Source organism: Eschrichtius robustus, chromosome 8, assembly GCF_028021215.1.
Source record: "Eschrichtius robustus isolate mEscRob2 chromosome 8, mEscRob2.pri, whole genome shotgun sequence".
Classification (NCBI taxonomy): Eukaryota; Metazoa; Chordata; class Mammalia; order Artiodactyla; family Eschrichtiidae; genus Eschrichtius; species Eschrichtius robustus.
Genome location: NC_090831.1, coordinates 13,993,629 through 14,011,200, shown reverse-complemented (window position 1 = coordinate 14,011,200; position 17,572 = coordinate 13,993,629). Strand labels below are relative to the sequence as shown.

Genomic DNA, 17,572 nt, shown 5'->3' with positions numbered 1-17,572 from the left:
AGGACTGACACTGCCCTCACTTCTCTTTCTTGAGACCATTAGAGCTTCTGCCGTGCCGCCTCCCCTGCAGGCAGGAGGGGTCTGTGATGGAGCCTTACACCTGGGGCTCTTCTTCCTGCTTAGCTTCAAGAGATGTTTCAGAGTCATGGAACTGAGCCAGAAGGAAACCCAGTAGGTCTCCTAAACTCTGCCAGAAGGATAACTCCCTCCATACTTTTCTAAACTTCCTGCAGAGATAACGGAAATCTCCCTTGGGTATGATGTCTAGAAAATTTTTGATAACTGAAATCTCTAGATTTAAATGTCTAGAACATGATACCCAAGGGAGATTGTAGTTATCAAAATTTTTCAAAATTTTAGTCCTCAAAATTTTTCAAGTAAGATTGTCCTGAGGTCAACCCTGAATCTTTCAGCAAATTTAACACCTGTGCAGTTGTCCTGTCCACGGTAGAATGAACTCCTCAGTAACATTCAGGTATTCTTTATGCCCTCCTAATTATTAAAGGTTCTTATTAAACTCGGGCTCTGGCTTCTCTTGTCTAGACATAGTAAATCCACTTTCTTTACCTTTTTTCTAGGAGAAGCTCCTTCCAAAACCTTGGGTGGTCCTTCAACCAGCAACATTATCTTCACCTGGGAACTTGTTAGAAATGCAAATTCTTGAGGCCCACCCTGGACCTACTGCACCAGACACTGTGGGGATGGGGCCCAGGGCTCTGTATTTTAACAGCCCTCCAGGTGATTCTGAAAGCCCTGAATCTTGAGAACCTCTGATTTCATTTCTCTGCCAGCTATTACAAGGGACCCAGTGCACAGAGTAGGAGGGAGAGAAGGAGGGAGACTCACGATGTCATCCGGCACACTCTGGCTTCTTCTGCTAGAGCCCTCGGGGTTATACGCATTTTCTCCGTAGCACCACAACGGGGCTTTAGCCTGGGGTTTGTTATGCCTCCCTGAGATATTTATAAAAGCCCAAGTCTCCTCCATTTTGCCTCTGCATGTTTGGACGGTTTCTCCTCCCTCCCTCCTCAAATGAATTTCTCTATATTTAATCCCATTTGAATTTTACTGTTTATGTGGATTGACTTTTCCATCTCCTCTATCACATTCTGGTTCTGCATTTTATCCCATTTTCCACCCCCACTTGTTTTTATGTCAATCGTGAATTTAATTAGAAGATGCTTTATTCCAGAAACTAAAATATTATTAAGGATATAGTGTGTTACACATAGAAGATATATGAGGGGCAGTGGCACAGAAGATCAAGAAAGACTTCAAAGTGTGCCTGTATCTATTTTAGGTGAATATGTTAAACATCTCCAGCAGTGCCAACTAACACAAACAAGCCATCGAAGGCAGCCTGTGAGAGGCAGCAGGAAGTATAAAGTTTTTCGGACTCAATCCTGTTCCTCCCTGTTTCTCATTCACCACGTGGGATGGACATCATCCTCTCCTTCCTTCTCTGGATAAAGCAAAGCCCCAGGCTAACATGAACCGCCCCTTCACTTTCCTCTTTTGTGGACTCTCCGTGCTCTCAGCCTGTATTAATCTGCTAGAAATGCCATAACCATAAAATCTTGATTTTTTGACAATCAAGAACCTTTCAGAATTTTTATTGGTTGTTCTGAAGTGTCTGGTTGAACTCTGGAGGGTAAGCAGGACCCCAATGTCCTAAAAAATGCTTATTTTCTTTGGAAGAAATACATCTTTCCTAGGTTCTTAGATATCTTAGATTCATCTCTCTCTTTAACTATGTAGACATAGAACAAACTCTTAAAAGAACTATTTTACTTTCCTCTAGAATTCCTTCTCCTGCGTAGCTTAATGCATAAGCCATAGCTTGCTTTAGTGACTCCTAAATGAGATTGCAGCCTAGTAATTTTTTCTTTACTGAGTTGTGTCTGAGGAAGAAAAATTTAAATTGATTATTGTCTCTTCCAGTTCCTTGATGGTACTTTGCCACACCCAGGGCCAATTTTTATTGATGAAATGGTAAAACCGAAGACTGGCTCATGATTCAGTAACTCCAAACTATACAAAGCTTTTGTCAAGTAACACTATTTAGAAGGACAACTCAATAGGTTAGAGGGGGTAGACTGACATGCAAATATCCATCACAATTTATTAAGCAAATTAAAAATAGATTTAATCTTCAGTGTGTGTTCCTACAGAATAAAATTTACTGGATTCAGTTGTTGATTATGTGCTCAGCAGACTGGCTAATTACTTTAGGCAGATGCTTGATGCATGTTAATTTGGGTTCCGTGTCAATTACAACTGTCTTTAGTTCACAGTCTTCGCACAGTGGAGTAATAATAAGGCTGTTCACTTGAGATGTAACTGCAGACAGTTCTGGAGTGGGACACCCTGGCGTCCTGGAAAGAGCCCTGAACTGTGGGGTGGGAGCCTGGATTCTAATGTTGAGCAGACTCGTGGCCTAGGGACAATCATTTACTTCCCGTAATCATGCCAAGTGTCTCTGCCACATAGAGATAGCACGTGAATCGGAGGAGCAAAAGCATTACCACGGGGAACCAGAGGGGAAATAGCTCCTGAAGCACGTTTCCAAAGTAGCACTTGACTAACAATTGTTTGAAAGTAAAATGTTAATTGATGGTTAAAAACACTTTGGGAAATTAGAAAGACTGACAATCCCAGGTGCTGGTGACAATGTGGAGCAACTAGAATTCTCATACGCTGCTGGTGAGACTGTCAAAGGCTACCACCACTTTGGATATCAGCTTGGTAGTTTCTTTAAAAGGCAAATATGCATTTATGGTATGACCCAGTCATTTCCACAATTCCACTCCTGGGTATTTACATATGAGAAATGAACACACAGGTACACACAGAGACTTGTACATCAATGTTTATCACAGTTTTCTTCATAACAGCACCAAACTGGAAATAACCCAAATGTCCATCAACAGATGAATGGATAAACAATCTGTGGCATAGGTATACATACAGGTATATACTAGATATAGTATTCAGCAATAAAAAGGAATGAGCTACTGATATATGCAACAAAATGGGTGAATCTCAAAAACGGTATCTGAGCAAAAGAAGCCAGATGCGAAAAGAGTACATGCCATGCAATTCCATTTTTAGAACCATGCCAAATGAGTCCATTATGGCAGAAAGCCAGGAGGTGAGGGAAAATCGATCGCAAAGGGGATTAGGGAATTTCATAGAATGAAAGGAAGGTTCTATATCTTGATTATGTGGTGGTTTCACAGATGTATACATTTCACAAAACTCAAAATGTTTGCATTAAATGGGTGTATTATGTGTAAATTGTATCTCGATAAAGTTGAATGAGAAATTGAACACACACTGGGAAAGCAGGGACAAGTGTGAAGTTGAAACCTCCCGGGCTGACTCTTAGATCCCGAGGAGGTGGTAAAAGATCAGTGCCTGATTTTTTGTAGTTGGCTCTTCCACCAAAGTTCGGGGCCTGGCCTGATTCTGCCCCCAGTCTGACTTCCTTTTATAAAAACCTTTTATAAAGACCTTCCTACACCTCTGGGAGTGTGATGATGGCTATGAAAGCACTTTGTAAAGTACTCTGTCTAACCAACAAAGGTGGCCACTGCTGAGGCTACGTGTGCACCTGTGCTGGGTCCTGGGCTGCCCTTTGTGTCAGCTTCCTAGAGGGTCAATACATGGGTGGAGATCCCTCTGGGGCATCTAAGTGGACCCGGCACCTGCAAGCGTTTCCCTTTTCTCTCTTCTTCCTCCCTTCAGCTGAGCTTCTCAACTGTCAGAACAACAGCACTTTGATGACCCGTAAAGGAGTCATGAGCACATGGACATAAAGACCACCTTCCTTACGGCACACAGAATTTTTTAAAAAGTGAATTCTTACTTGAGGCGCTCTGACTAAGAGCTCAAGCCCTGGGGTCAGACTTCACAGGTCCAGAGACCAGCTCCTCCCCACCTGCCAAAGGAACTTACCAAATCCTTTAAACTCTCTGTGCCTCAGCTTCCTTGTTGGTCAAAAAGGGCTCAAAATCATACCCACTTCTCAGGCTGACGCAGGAGTGAAATGAGAGGGCATAAAAGTCCCGAACAAAGTGCTGGCACAGAGTAAGACAGTGACAACAGAGAGCTACACATATTAGTCAGTACTTTTGTCCTGACTGCCCCAATTTCTTTCTTAATTTCCAAAGGATCTTAGAGAGCATTTTTTCCAACTCCACAGTAATACACCCAGACTCTTCGGTCTGGGAGAGCAGGAAGTTCCCATATACACTCAGCCTAAATTGGAACTTTCCTAAAAACACCAGTTACCTAAGACAAAATGGCTGGGCACAGCCTGCCTTTGATATTGAGGTTTGCATTCCGAGTTGATGGTAGGTGTTATATTTTATCTATACGTTCTTGAGAAGCCTGTCAAGTGCACTGTAATTGCATGAACAGGCAGAAAGAGTCCAATCGCACACCGCGGTCAGGAAATGTAGAAAATTGGGTGCTCCAGCAAGCCAAGTAGGAAATTAATAATATATTTAGAATTACTAATAAAATGCCTGTCAAGGGAGCAGCAACATATTATATACCAAAAAAAAAAAAAAAAAAAAAAAAAATCCTCCCTGTTGTGTAGGGTGTGCACTCTTCCAGAGAAGCATATATTCTTGGAAATGATTCGACCCCAGATGACACTTCTGTTCCCTGGCATTTCCCTCCTAATTTTTCATGCCTTTGTGTATTTTTTACATCCCCCAATGTAGCTCCACCAACCCTCCCAGACGTCAGCGGGTCAAGCAGCCTCCCAAAGCACCCTTCTGCACCTGGCTCACAGCCAAGCGTCCATGTCTCAAAGCCCCGTCCGGCAGCCTTCCTCTTCTTCCTCCTCATCCTCCTCCTCTTCAGCTTTGAGCGTGGGCCAGTTAGTCAGCAGTAAGTATCCTTTCTGGCTCCATTAAATCATGGTGGCCTTCTCGTTGCCTAATTGCAATGTCTCTCTCTCTCTCTCTCTCTCTCTCTCTCTCCCCACCCCACCCGCGCATCCCTACATCCCTTCCTCCCTCCCTCTCTTTCTGCTGCTTTCAAGTTGAACAGGAATTTCCTGGCCCTCCTGGGCCAGTATCCGGATGAGGTCCATGCCCAGGGCCAGACGGTTCCTTGGGGAAGGAGGCCCCCCGACCCCCTCAAATGTGTACGTGGAGGGGCTGTTTCCACCTCAGGTGCCTTCTGATGTGCTGAGTCATTCTGGCCGCTTCAGAAGGGAGAAACTGACCAGCTTTCAGGGCAGGAGCCACAGAGCTCAGAACTGAGATAACCGGCAGGTCGGCTGCCTTTCCGTGTGTGTGAGGTCCCCTGCCGTTCTGTTTGCAGATGTTGGAGGAAATAAGAGCACCTGTGGGCAGCGGGGGTGGGGGGTGAGGTGGTGTGCGCCATGAGCCGCCTCCAGTGGTGCGAGGGGAAGCTGCATGGGCGGAATCTGGTGAGAAACCTCTGAACAACCGTTCACAAAAGAACCGAAGCCTGCAAGTCGGCTTCCCTGAGCGGGCGGCATATACACATTTTAGAAATGGTATTTGGCCCTAGGTGAAGACAGCATGTGTATCACATGCAAATAGAAACACATAGAGATGAATGTGACAGTGGTCTAATTTAATGTTATTCACCTTTAGTGCAATTTTTACTTGTATATAAAAATGACAGAATATGTGCATAGATTATAATTCTCCAGGCACCAGATATCCAACAGTTATGGGTTTAAAGGCTAAAGCACTGCAGAGGCATCTGTGCCATAAAACAAGGACACGTGTAAGTATCTGTGTTTGGTCAAGTGTCATGAGTGACCTGTTGTAACAGGAACAGTAGGGACTCTCCATATCATAGGGCAAGTCTGGAAATGCAAGGCAAAATGGAGGGTCGCTGTGTCTTCCCCCGACAAGCAACCCCCCCCCCGAAAATATATATGTACATATATACATGTGCGGACATATATGTGTGCATATATACATAGATGTTCAATTATATGGATAACTCAGGCAAGAAAGATGCTTGTGGAATGGAGAAGAAAATGAGAGATTATGGAAAGATATTAAAATGCCCAAGTCGGGGCTTCCCTGGTGGCGCAGTGGTTGAGAATCTGCCTGCTAATGCAGGGTACACGGGTTTGAGCCCTGGTCTGGGAAGATCCCACATGCCGCGGAGCAACTAGGCCTGTGAGCCACAGCTACTGAGCCTGCGCGTCTGGAGCCTGTGCTCCGCAACAAGAGAGGCCACGACAGTGAGAGGCCCGCGCACTGCGATGAAGAGTGGCCCCCGCTTGGCACAACTAGAGAAAGCCGTCGCACAGAAATGAAGACCCAACACAGCCAAAAATAAATAAATAAATTAATTAATTATTTTTTAAAAATGCCCAAGTACTTCAGTACACTAGCCTGGATGCTCTTGATCTTAAAAAGGGGTCGATACCAAACAGTTTCAGGGTTTGATGGAGTTTGCCATCAACCTGTTATTTTAAGTTGTTTAGATATATAACTCTTCTCATTTGGGCCAAAAAGTCTAGTCTTACTCGAATAAACTCGTAAAAAATTAATTTAATTATAACCAGATTTTTTTCCCCGACAAAGAAACTCCTCATAGGGTTGTTGTGAGAAGAGATTCAAACTTTGTTCCAATTCGCTCTTCTGAAAAAGCTTCTGTAAAACACTCTATTTCTAAATAGCAGCGAGTTCATAAATTTACAATAAGCTGTTAAGCTTTGGTCCTGAAAGAAAAGGAATGGATATCAAACATCTTATAGAGAAGAAATAAATTAAATATGAAATGTTTAAATATGAAAAGTACAAAATACCCCATGAATACAGTATTTTACACAAGGTAAACAATACATTTTGTATGGACAGAGAGGTGAATGAACAGATAGACGGACAGACAGACGGATGGATGGCACTGGGTTCTATCTTGCCATTTGTCTCAAGCTGGACAGGAAAGGACTAGCCTTTTCCAGCCTTTTACTTAATGGGCCAAATGAAATTTCAATTGCACAGTGGCCAATGGGATATCTAGGTTCTACCTACGTGTATAATGAGTGAACTACATTGCATGTCCTTGATGAGAAATATACAGAACTGGGGAAAAGAGACTCCTTTACCACATGCACTTGAAGCAAGAAACTGCAAACACATACGCAGAGCCTGAAAGAGGAGCCTTCTCTGGCAGATATGAGAGGGTCCAGGAGTACCACTACCGGACATCGGACTTTACACACACCCATTGCTGGGCTTACAACTGCTACAGATTTCGAGCATGCTGTTTAGTTAATTCCCTTCTGTCTCAAGACCCTACTAGAGAATGAATAATACCTGGAGCATTTTCTGATGCTGATTACCACCCCCTCCACAAACCTCTGTTTAAGCCTCCTTTTGCAAAGTAAGGTTTTCAAAGCACTCTCACTATTTTTCTGATTTGAATACTCACAACAAGGTAATATAAATTCTCATTTTCAGATATTGAAGCTGGCATCAAATAGATCCTGAAAAGTACAACCCATCTCGGACCATCTTACGTCAGAGAGGCCAGATTCGGTCTTAGTTGAGAGACAGTGTGTGACCAATCTCCTGGGTGACAAAGCCAGAAGGATAACCCAGACATCCAGACTCAATGGGTTATACACATTGTACACAGCACTGCTGCCTTAAAAGACAGGATGCTTTCACATAAATTTTATCCAGTGCAATTTGAATGATAAACTCTTATCAAATCACCTAAATATTCTTCAAAAAAATTTTAAATGCCTGAACCCATGTCTTAAAATTAAAGCACAAGCTTTTTCTCTGAGCCAATATGAGAAAGACTAGACATCTTGCATATTTTGAAATTTATATTCAAGCATGAAATATGCATTTAAAATTACTTTTTTCTGAGATTAAACTTTACCAAATTTGCAAATAAGCTAATGTAGGGAGACCCAACCCCATACTTCAGATGTAGTTGATACACGGATTAAATTACAGGAGGGAAAAGCGTGCTTTAGTCAGAGGGTGTCAACTTAAAAATAAAAAATAAGCTTTTTGAGCACCATGTATATGCAGGCACAGGGATAGATATTAAGAAAGCAGAAGTAAGCTAGATGTGGTCCCTGCCCGGGCAGAGGTCATGAATTGATGACAAAGAAACACAGTTACAATAAAGGGAAACAAATGCTATGATCAATGTATGAATAAAGACTATGGCAATACAGGAGAGAGTGAACTCAGTTTTGGAGATTGAGATCGAACAGAAGGACTTGCTGGAGTAAATAATCCTTGAGTTAAGTGGGATGGTTAATGGGTCCACAAATCCCTCCACTAGGCCAAGGCCATAGTTCGAAACAGGTCAAAATGGATTTGAACCTTTGGTCAAAACCTTGGTGAATGGACCTTCACAGGTCATGGGCAAGGTTGCCCAGTGCTGGGCAATCTGCCATTGTTCCAGATCAACTGGAGTGGGTGGACCATCCATAACCTGCCCTACTCCAGGCAAAAGAACACAGAGTTAATACCAAATATGCACACTCCTTAAGACGTCTGCACACCTGTTCACAGCACCTGCACAGCCTGCCCTGTGTCAAACCTTGCTCGGTCTCCACAGTCACCAGGGCTAACTAGAGTTTCCATAGCAGGGCTTCTGGAAAGTCTAGAAGAGTCAAACAAATAAAGTCCCAAATTGACTTAGGATTTACACAGTTACCGTTTAAAAACAGGTGGACGTGGGACTTTTTATTCTTTGATGGATTTGGTTTGGTTTGGTTTTTCAGGACACTTTTTTTTAAACCCCTGGCCTGTAAACTTAATTCTTAGACAGCAAAGGGACTGAGAGTTAATATCAGAAAAACCCAAACTATAAAGTGAACATAAAGATGCCTGGTGATAGCTTATGGCACAGTGAAACCCCTGATTCACTTGATCAGTTTCACACCATTTTCCACAACTCAATGAAGTCACCGTATTGCAAGCAAGCTGTTCTCCCAAATTGCATTGCACGTTCCCAAATGGTTTCTTATTTCTCAGAAATATTTGGTAAATATGCCCATTATTTGCTGTGAGAGGAGCACTAAAAAGCAGATGGATGTTTAGAAGGCAGTTAAGTCATACCTGGCAGCTTCTTTATAGATGCATGTTTCTCCTGTAACAGTCCCACAAGCAGAGGTTGTAGAAGGAAGATGTGGATGGATGGCAACTGTTCGACCCATTTAGCAACCCCTTACACTGATGTCCAGGTGAGCAGTTGGAAGGAGCTAAATTTTTAAAATTAAACAAAACAAATATCTGTCCTGGTCCATCCTGAGTGCTCAATTCAGTATGGGCCCAGTGACCATGCAACCAGATTCTACGGAACAGGTTTGTGTTCACGCAGTTTGCATTTAGCTCCCAAAGAACTCTTTTATTTTTCAGCCCATGCATTCCAGATTTGATTTGGGAAAAACGTCATCATTATACTTATGAGTCACTGCCAACATTCAATGCCAGTGTATTATAAATCTCCAGGCCAGTCGATCCTTATGTAGGCTGACCTTCTGGCTCCTTCAGCAAGGCTCAGATTCAGGGAGAACCGTGGAAGTCGTTGCTTCCTGACTTTGTACTTAATATACTGGGCCGACTTAATCTGGAGCAAACTTCTGTAAAAGGTGCACTTCTTCCTCAGTGCAGAGAAGTCCCAGACTGGGTTTCCCTAGAGCTGGTTAAAGGTGCTGGATCCACCTTGTGGGGGACCTGAGGGTTCCCTCTGAAGTCCCCATCAAGGTGGCCTGAGATTCATCCTTAAAATTAACCCAACCTCCCCAGAGCCAGAAGGAATGACATGATGGAAAGCCAGATTGACTGATCCCAGGGTGGTGTCAACCTCTGAGCCGGACTGAGAGTTAACGTGACCTTCCAGGGAAGCGTCCATTTGTCACATTTACCTCTCGTTTCCCCTCCTCAAATAGAAAAGCATATAACCCTTAATGAAGGGGAACTGTCCAACAGTGGAGAAGAAAACCTCAAGAGTTTACGACAGAAACTTGGGCACCAAAAAAAAAAAAAAAAACATTAGTTTTTTTGTTAATTCAAAACATCTTACAGACACCATCTAAGGCATTCTCCCAATGTGGGAAGACATGTCCCACGTGTTGTAATCGGGGTAAAACTAATATTCATCCATGGGTGGACCCCTTCTTTGGATGTGGAGACTTTTGCAGTCTTGGGATCCATGGAACGAAACCATAATAATACATGGTGCTGTCTGATTTTTATGGATGAGAACAATAATGTAAAGAAAGCCAGGCAGCTCGTCTCCAGCAATCAACAAATTGCACAAACAATGAGACACTGATTTCCTCTCCCCAGACCTTTGTCCAATAGACCATCACCCTGTTTAAATTTCACCAGAATTCCTATCTTACCAGCTCTAGAAGTAGAACCAGGAAAAAGACCAGAGCGGGAAATGTGCAAGAGGGGAAAGAAGGAATTCAGCTTCCTGGTGTGATGAGTGTTTGGGGCCTCACAGAAGTCCAAGGGCTCAGGGGGCAAGGCGCCCACCTTTGTGAGCTTTAGAGTAAAACTGTTGATGATCCACACAACTGCTCAGGGCAAGGGGATAAGAGACCATGGCTTTCCTTTTAACTCTGGTTATTATCAGCGGTCTGGCCAAAAGCAACTTGCACAATCACACACATGGATCTAGTCGCTGGTCTCAAGGAACTAGGAAGGAGATAAACAACAAAGGCAGCAGGAGAAGGCAAGGCGTAAACTAGAATAGACTTACACAAAACTGTATCCCAGTCGTAAACCTGCCTGGTACTGTGCTGCCAACTCTGGTGGCAGCACAGACCCTGGGACTGGAGTAGACCTTGGAAATCCTTCCAGATCACCTGAATCCTTCAGTTGATTCCTGTTGATCTAGAGATGGGGCTAATGTAAGGCAATAAATTTACTTCCCACAGGAGCTACTTAGCTTTGCTCAGAGAAGAAAATCTCCCCCCAACTCCAGACCCCAACGGCCACCCCAGCCCACTGGTTCCCAGTTGTTTGCCACTTGCCATAAACGGTGAGGCCAGGGGTGGAGGAAGGCAAGGACGGGGCACCTGCCCGGTAGTCTTTCTGTTCCATCATCTTACCCAAGGTGGTAGAGCAAGTTCTCCGTGTAGTGGAACCTGGTGAATAATGATGGTAAAGGGTCGAGTGCAGGTAAAGGGTCGACATGCAGAGGATGCCACACCCAGACTCGGTCAGGCCAGAGCCGCAGCGAAAGCCTCTGTCTGCGGGGTCAGTGGGTCCTCTGCATCAGGATCGCCTGTGGTACTTGTTAAAAATGCACATCCCGGGTCCCATCAGGTGACTCCTAGACCTACCTCATTAAGAAAACCACTGTCCTAAAAGCCATATCGTTACAAGGAAAGTCTCCGGCTTCTATCTTTTCACCCTCGGTTTTGAACCTCCACTGCCCACGTTTGCAGGGCCATCAGTTCCTCTTCCTTCTCTCTTGGAGAGAGGCCAGGCCCCGCTCCCTATGCTGTTCTATACCAAGTGTCCCTCTGTGTTCTACACCAGACCTTCTCAACTCTTAGTTTATTATTGCCTCCCCGCCCTACGAGGAGCCCATTTAGACTTTCCACCCATCCTTCCTCCATGAAATTATGCTTCATGATGTGTAAAAATTCTACAGGAGTTTGTTTTTCATTTTATTTTATTTTTGGCTGTGTTGGGTCTTCGTTTCTGTGCGAGGGCTTTCTCTAGTTGTGGCAAGCGGGGGCCACTCTTCATCGCGGTGCGCGGGCCTCTCACCATCGCGGCCCCTCCTGTTGCGGAGCACAGGCTCCAGACGCGCAGGCTCAGTGGCTGTGGCTCGCGGGCCCAGCTGCTCCGCGGCATGTGTCCCCTGCATTGGCAGGCAGACTCTCAACCACTGCGCCACCAGGGAAGCCCCCAGGACTTTGTTTTTATTGAGGAGATACGGGTACAGCGTACACCTCCATGGCTGATTCTGTCGACAGAGTCCATTTCCCCTATAATGAGAGAATCTCTACAGGAAGCTCCAAGGCCCCTCGCCACAGGTATTAACATCTTTATTTAAAAGTCCTTGAAAAATTGGCCCTTGGGGTACCAATGTATTTCTTTCCATGATAACAGGAGTTTCTATAGCCCTAAGCCCAGAAGACTAATGTAGTCCACCCCAGTTCCTTAGACAAGTCCTGTAATTGACTGAAATTGGTGGGCGATTGTGCAGAAAGAGGAAGAGGAAAACTTTTCACCTAAATCCGGGGAATGAGGTGAAGAACAATAGAGTCAGCTTGCAGGGAGAATGGCTTCGCTCCAGGCGGGATGGAACAGCCCTTTGAAATCTTCCACCATCCCCAAACCATGCTGTCTGCAGCTTGGTGTGTGCTTTCGTTTATCCAGGGATCAGTAGCCGGAGGCGGGGATAGTTTCATTCTCCAGCTGTTGTGTCCTTTCCCTTGATAAGTCCTAAACTGACCGAGTTATCTGGCACCAAAGGAGCCTTCCTGCAGCAGGCATTTTTGATTCTGTGCCCTTTCAGGGGACAGAGGAGTCTGTGTCAGGAAATTGCTATGGGGGGTGGGGGCAGACGATACTGTTCTCGCAGCTTCGTAAGCATGCTGCTCTTCTGAGGGGCTCATGTGAACATGATAAATTAGGCAATGTTGCCATCTGTTAGCCTGGCTGCAGTGGTGACTGGGTACAGGAAAATGCAAAATACTATTTTTCTTCAAGGGCACTTCTTAGCACGGCGGAGTCCAGTTAAGACATTTCAAATGGAAAGCTTTCCATCTTTACGTTTTCACATGATATCTGAACACACTTATGGGCAAACTGGAGTCACATCCCCCCGTAGCTGGTGCCCCCCTGCCCTGGCTGCTGTCTGTTAAGCGGTAAGGAGCTCGCTCTTGCATTGTGGAAGTGGCAGGGTAGGCTGGCTGTGGTTTTGTCTGGGACAGAACTACCTTGAAGGATGATTTGTGCAGGTGGAATGAGTTGAGGATGGGGGGCTCGAGCGCCTCAGCCGGCAGACCAAGGACGTTCTGCGGTGTGGCTTCCCACCGCGCTGCTCTTATGAACCGAGCCGCTTTCTCCTCAGCCGTCCAGAACGTGTAGCACTGGGATGTGCGTTGACGCATTGATCCTGTTTTTTTGCAAACGTCTCCACAGATCCTCAGACGGCAGCGGGTGAGGTGGATGGGGTTAATCTGGAGGAGATCCGCGAGTTTGCCAAAGCTTTTAAAATCCGGCGCCTGTCCCTTGGCCTGACCCAGACTCAGGTGGGCCAGGCTCTCAGTGCCACAGAGGGCCCCGCGTACAGCCAGTCGGCCATCTGCAGGTAACCCGCGCCCACGCGCTGTCACCCCTCCTGGCTGGCCCAGGCCTCGTCTGTCCTCTCGGCTCAGCTTTTCTTCTTCGGGTGGGCCGAGCTGGAGGGGTGGAGTGTGGGAACGGAGTCTGGGGTAGCTGTGTGTTGGGATTGGTGATACTGATGGAAATGGAGTTGCTAAAGCAGACTTGGGGGCCTGGCTTGATAACTCCTGTCAACTCACAAGGAACTTCCAAGGCGGTTTCATTGGAAATACGCACCTTCCCCCCCACCGGGGGTCAGCAGCGTCTGAACCCACCGTCCTCCGCGGCTGAGGTCCACTGTCTCCTGTCTGTGGATTGATGTCGTGAGGCCGCCAGTCCCAGGTGGTGTTAACGCTCCCACCATTTCTGCTCAGGGATGGCTATCCGGATTTTCCAAGAAAACACACCTAAAAAAAAAAAAACAACAAAAATTAGCCATCCTGTGACCACAAAGGAATTTTTAACCTTGCCTTGCCAGACACAAGCCTAAAAGCACATTTTTAAAAAAGCAGCAGCTGTTTTCCATCACTCAGAAAAGGGTAGTGAGAGTTTGGCCTAACCTCACCCTACCCTTCCCAAAATTAAATACATAAATGACAGAAGCCAGCCTTGGCTGTGTTTGAGTTGATCTGGGTCAAGCCGCCAGCAGCAGACCCTGCGCGTGCATGTGTGTGTTGCACTAATCCCATGTTTATGCATGAGGTAACAAAGGCACTTCGGTAAGAGCTTTTTCCTCTTGGGCAATGTCTTATGAGTCCTCCTCCATCAGGAAAAGCCAAGAAACCAACTCAACTCAAAACTCATCTAAGTGGATTTTGTTCTTGGTGATCCATGAAATGCTGTCTTTTTATCTGCTCTTTATACTTTTAATGTATTCCCCAAAGGACGGAAGTGTACTTTTCCTGCAGTTTAAGACTAAGGTTATAAATAACATCAGTATGGGGTAGGAGCTTGCAAGCTCACATTTTGCTCAATGATTTTCCATAAAACCCATTGATTGTTGTTAAATACAAAAAGCGCCATAGGATCCTCTCACTTCTCTGGCCTCCCCTACTGTTTTTTCTTATAAGATACCTTCCCTGTAGAAAATAACCTTTATTCAGTCTATACAAGGATAACTACTGCTGGGAAATCTGTTTCAAGGCTTGTATGTGTTATTCCAGACAACATGTACCGAAGCATCAACACTAACAAGCAGCATCAAATGGTATGAATACTGTTGCTCCCTGTTGGGAAACATTAATTTTGTTTCATCTCAACAACCTTGTGATAAAGGCACGCCACAGGTTTTGAGGTTGTTGCCCGTGTGCTATCGTTGCTGAAGTCCTCTTTGGCTTATTTCTTAGTCCTAAAATGTGATTTCCTTTTCATGGCATAAGTGCTCTCTAAGGTTTTCACTAACACACATAATGTTTCTTGGGCATTCCCAATCAAATATGTTGATTTCTAAAAATCTTCCCCTGGGGAAGCCAAAAAAGCTATGGCTGAAATGAAAAGCGACTTTGGGAATTCACTGTCTAATAGAAGATGGCAGATGCCTTGACTTTTCGGCCTTTCTCTAGCTCCTAGTGTTTCAGTGGGGTAGTTTTCGGAGCTAACTACCGAGAAAAAAAAAAAATGGAAGTCTTGAAAGAGACCAAGATCTGACGGTGGAACCACTCCAGTTAATTTACGCGGTGGTGAAGAATCTGCATTTGCACACACTGTGGCGTCACTCCTCCCTTATGAGCTGCAGTGACTCGAGATGCTTTAACAAGTGCCTCTGCATCAGAGACACAGAGGAAAACACACCAGCAATACACTGGACACCCCTATCACAAGCTCTGTCCCCCATGCCATGGCGCTGTAAAGCCTGTTGTCATGCTACCAAGACTTCAGCTTTGGGGCTTTTATAATGAATGATGGTAAGTGAATCCAACAATGAGGGCTTTAGGGGAGGCTGCCGTAAGTGAGCGGCTCATTAAATGGCATGAAATAATTCATTCATTTTATATTGAAAGCAAGATGTACTTCTTTCCTCTTTGACCAGCTGAAAGTTGGCGGGGGTGGTTTAAAATAAATAAATAACTCCTTGAACTATACATGGAAGGGAATGCTATCGGAATCACATTAAAATTTGATACTATTGGCGCTGCTTATCACAACATAAGATATCTAAAATGCAGTGCCAAAAATAAGATTAAGGCACATAAAGGAAGCCTATCCTTTTGTGTCCTTTTGCAAGCATCCTTATAAAACATACTGCGACTAAAGCAGGTTCATTTTCGCTCCATGAAAACAGTCTGTTGTAATAAGATGTACTCTGCAGTCAGAGGGTTGTGTTTCGACAGGACTGAACTTGAAAAGATAGAGGAGAATGCCATGGATCCAAAGTTGTCATCCTGGAGGGTTGTGAATTTGGATTTAGAACAAACAAACAAACAAATAAAAGGAATTGGTACTATTTTGTATTTCGTTGAGAGTGAGTATGAATTTGATACCAGGATGACCTCTTAAAACACTGTAGATAGTTTTGTCCAAGATGCTTCATAGTTTTTTGAAGGCAGTGTAGCAAAGAATTGCAGATGGCAATTGATATATAGAAGACCTCATTTACAGAAAATGATATCATTCAAGTACAGTTTGCAGATATAGCACGTTAAACACAGCTTGATACTCTGGTGCAAAAGTACACCATTACGCTGGATGGTGTTGGAAGGCATGAGGTGGCCCTAGCACATCCAGGGGAGGGGGGTTTGTTCATAGCAATTACAGTGTGTCCAGCTGTTCGAGTCCAGCAGTAAAGTAGCAAGGGGCTATGTTTTACCAGAAAAGGGAGCATGTTGTTAACTTACATACGGTGAAAAGTGTTTGTTACCAGAGACAGAGACGGGAGAGGGCTGGGGGCCGGGGTAGAGAAAGAGATTAAAATGAGACACAAAACAGAGATGAAAAGAGAACCATAAAAGAAACTTGTCCCAGTTGCCATCACTGACGATTAGCATAGATAGAACATTTTAATCACCAAGTCAGTGGGGGAAATTTAAGGAAACCAAAAGGAAAACATAAAAAGAATCATTTTAAACGAAAGAACATGACAGCTGTTGTCTTTGATGTCACTTCCTGGTGTTAATTTTTGCCTTAAGGATTCTGAAGTTCAGGGGAAATGGTGCTGGGTGGATTCAAATCAAAGCTCAGATCTCAAGCATTTCCAGGAAAAAGATCTGCGAGTGGTTTTTGTTTCCATCGTGATGGCTGCTGTGTTGTGCTGTCTCCACCCGTGCTCACCTGGTCCGCTTGTGGGTGTACGGGCTGCATGCAGGGGCATGAAGCATGCAGGGGGGCGGGTGCTGGCTTGAGCGGGGAGGGCTACCTTGCAGCTGGCTGCTTATCTGGAGTGAATTCGCTCTGCCAGTCAGTCAGGCAGGCAGGCAGGAGGCCCACCCTGGCAGAGGACTCAGTGTAAGACTGTTCTTTCTCAATTTTCCCCCCAGACACACCATCCTGAGAAGCCACTTTTTCCTACCACAGGAAGCCCAAGAGAACACTATAGCTAGCAGTCTGACAGCCAAACTGAACCCTGGCCTTTTGTATCCTGCCAGGTTTGAAAAGCTGGACATCACCCCTAAAAGTGCCCAGAAGATCAAGCCGGTGCTTGAGCGGTGGATGGCTGAGGCTGAGGCCCGCCATCGGGCAGGTATGCAGAACCTGACCGAGTTTATCGGGAGTGAACCGTCCAAAAAGCGCAAGAGGCGCACCTCCTTCACGCCCCAGGCCCTTGAGATCCTCAATGCCCACTTTGAGAAGAACACGCACCCCTCTGGGCAGGAAATGACCGAAATTGCCGAGAAGCTGAACTATGACCGGGAAGTAGTTAGAGTTTGGTTCTGCAATAAGAGGCAAGCCCTGAAGAACACAATTAAACGCTTAAAACAGCACGAGCCGGCCACGGCAGTCCCTCTGGAACCCTTAACGGACTCACTGGAAGAAAATTCCTAAAGAGACGCCCACCCGGAATCAGAAAAAAAAAAAATCCACAGAAACTAAACTCCACCCTTGGGACTTCATCCCCTAACCACCCCCCAAGAAAGAAAAAATTAAATTAAAAATAAATTTTAAGGTAGCCCCAAGTCATCACCCTTGTAAGTAAAAGACTAAGAAAACCGCCAAGTGGGCAAGATGGTTTATACGTGTCCATGGGATTTTCCGAAAAAGGAAAAAGAAATGTTTTTGAAAATTTTTAAACAAGGACTACACCACAGTGC

The 17,572-nt window shown here is 45.0% G+C and overlaps 1 protein-coding gene across 2 annotated transcripts in view; it reads left to right on the top strand.

Annotated features, from left to right (window-relative positions):
• The window catches only part of POU6F2 (POU class 6 homeobox 2), a 450,607-nt gene extending 433,301 nt beyond the window's left edge, over positions 1–17,306 (top strand). Inside the window, exons 8-10 of one of the 2 annotated variants that reach the window (XM_068549950.1) lie at positions 4,731–4,899; positions 13,146–13,314; positions 16,802–17,306. In XM_068549950.1, coding sequence (XP_068406051.1) covers positions 4,731–4,899; positions 13,146–13,314; positions 16,802–17,306 — 843 coding nt within the window. The remainder of the gene's footprint in view (positions 1–4,730; positions 4,900–13,145; positions 13,315–16,801) is intronic. The other variant, XM_068549952.1, reaches the window with a different exon arrangement.
• The last annotated feature ends 266 nt before the right edge of the window (positions 17,307–17,572 follow it).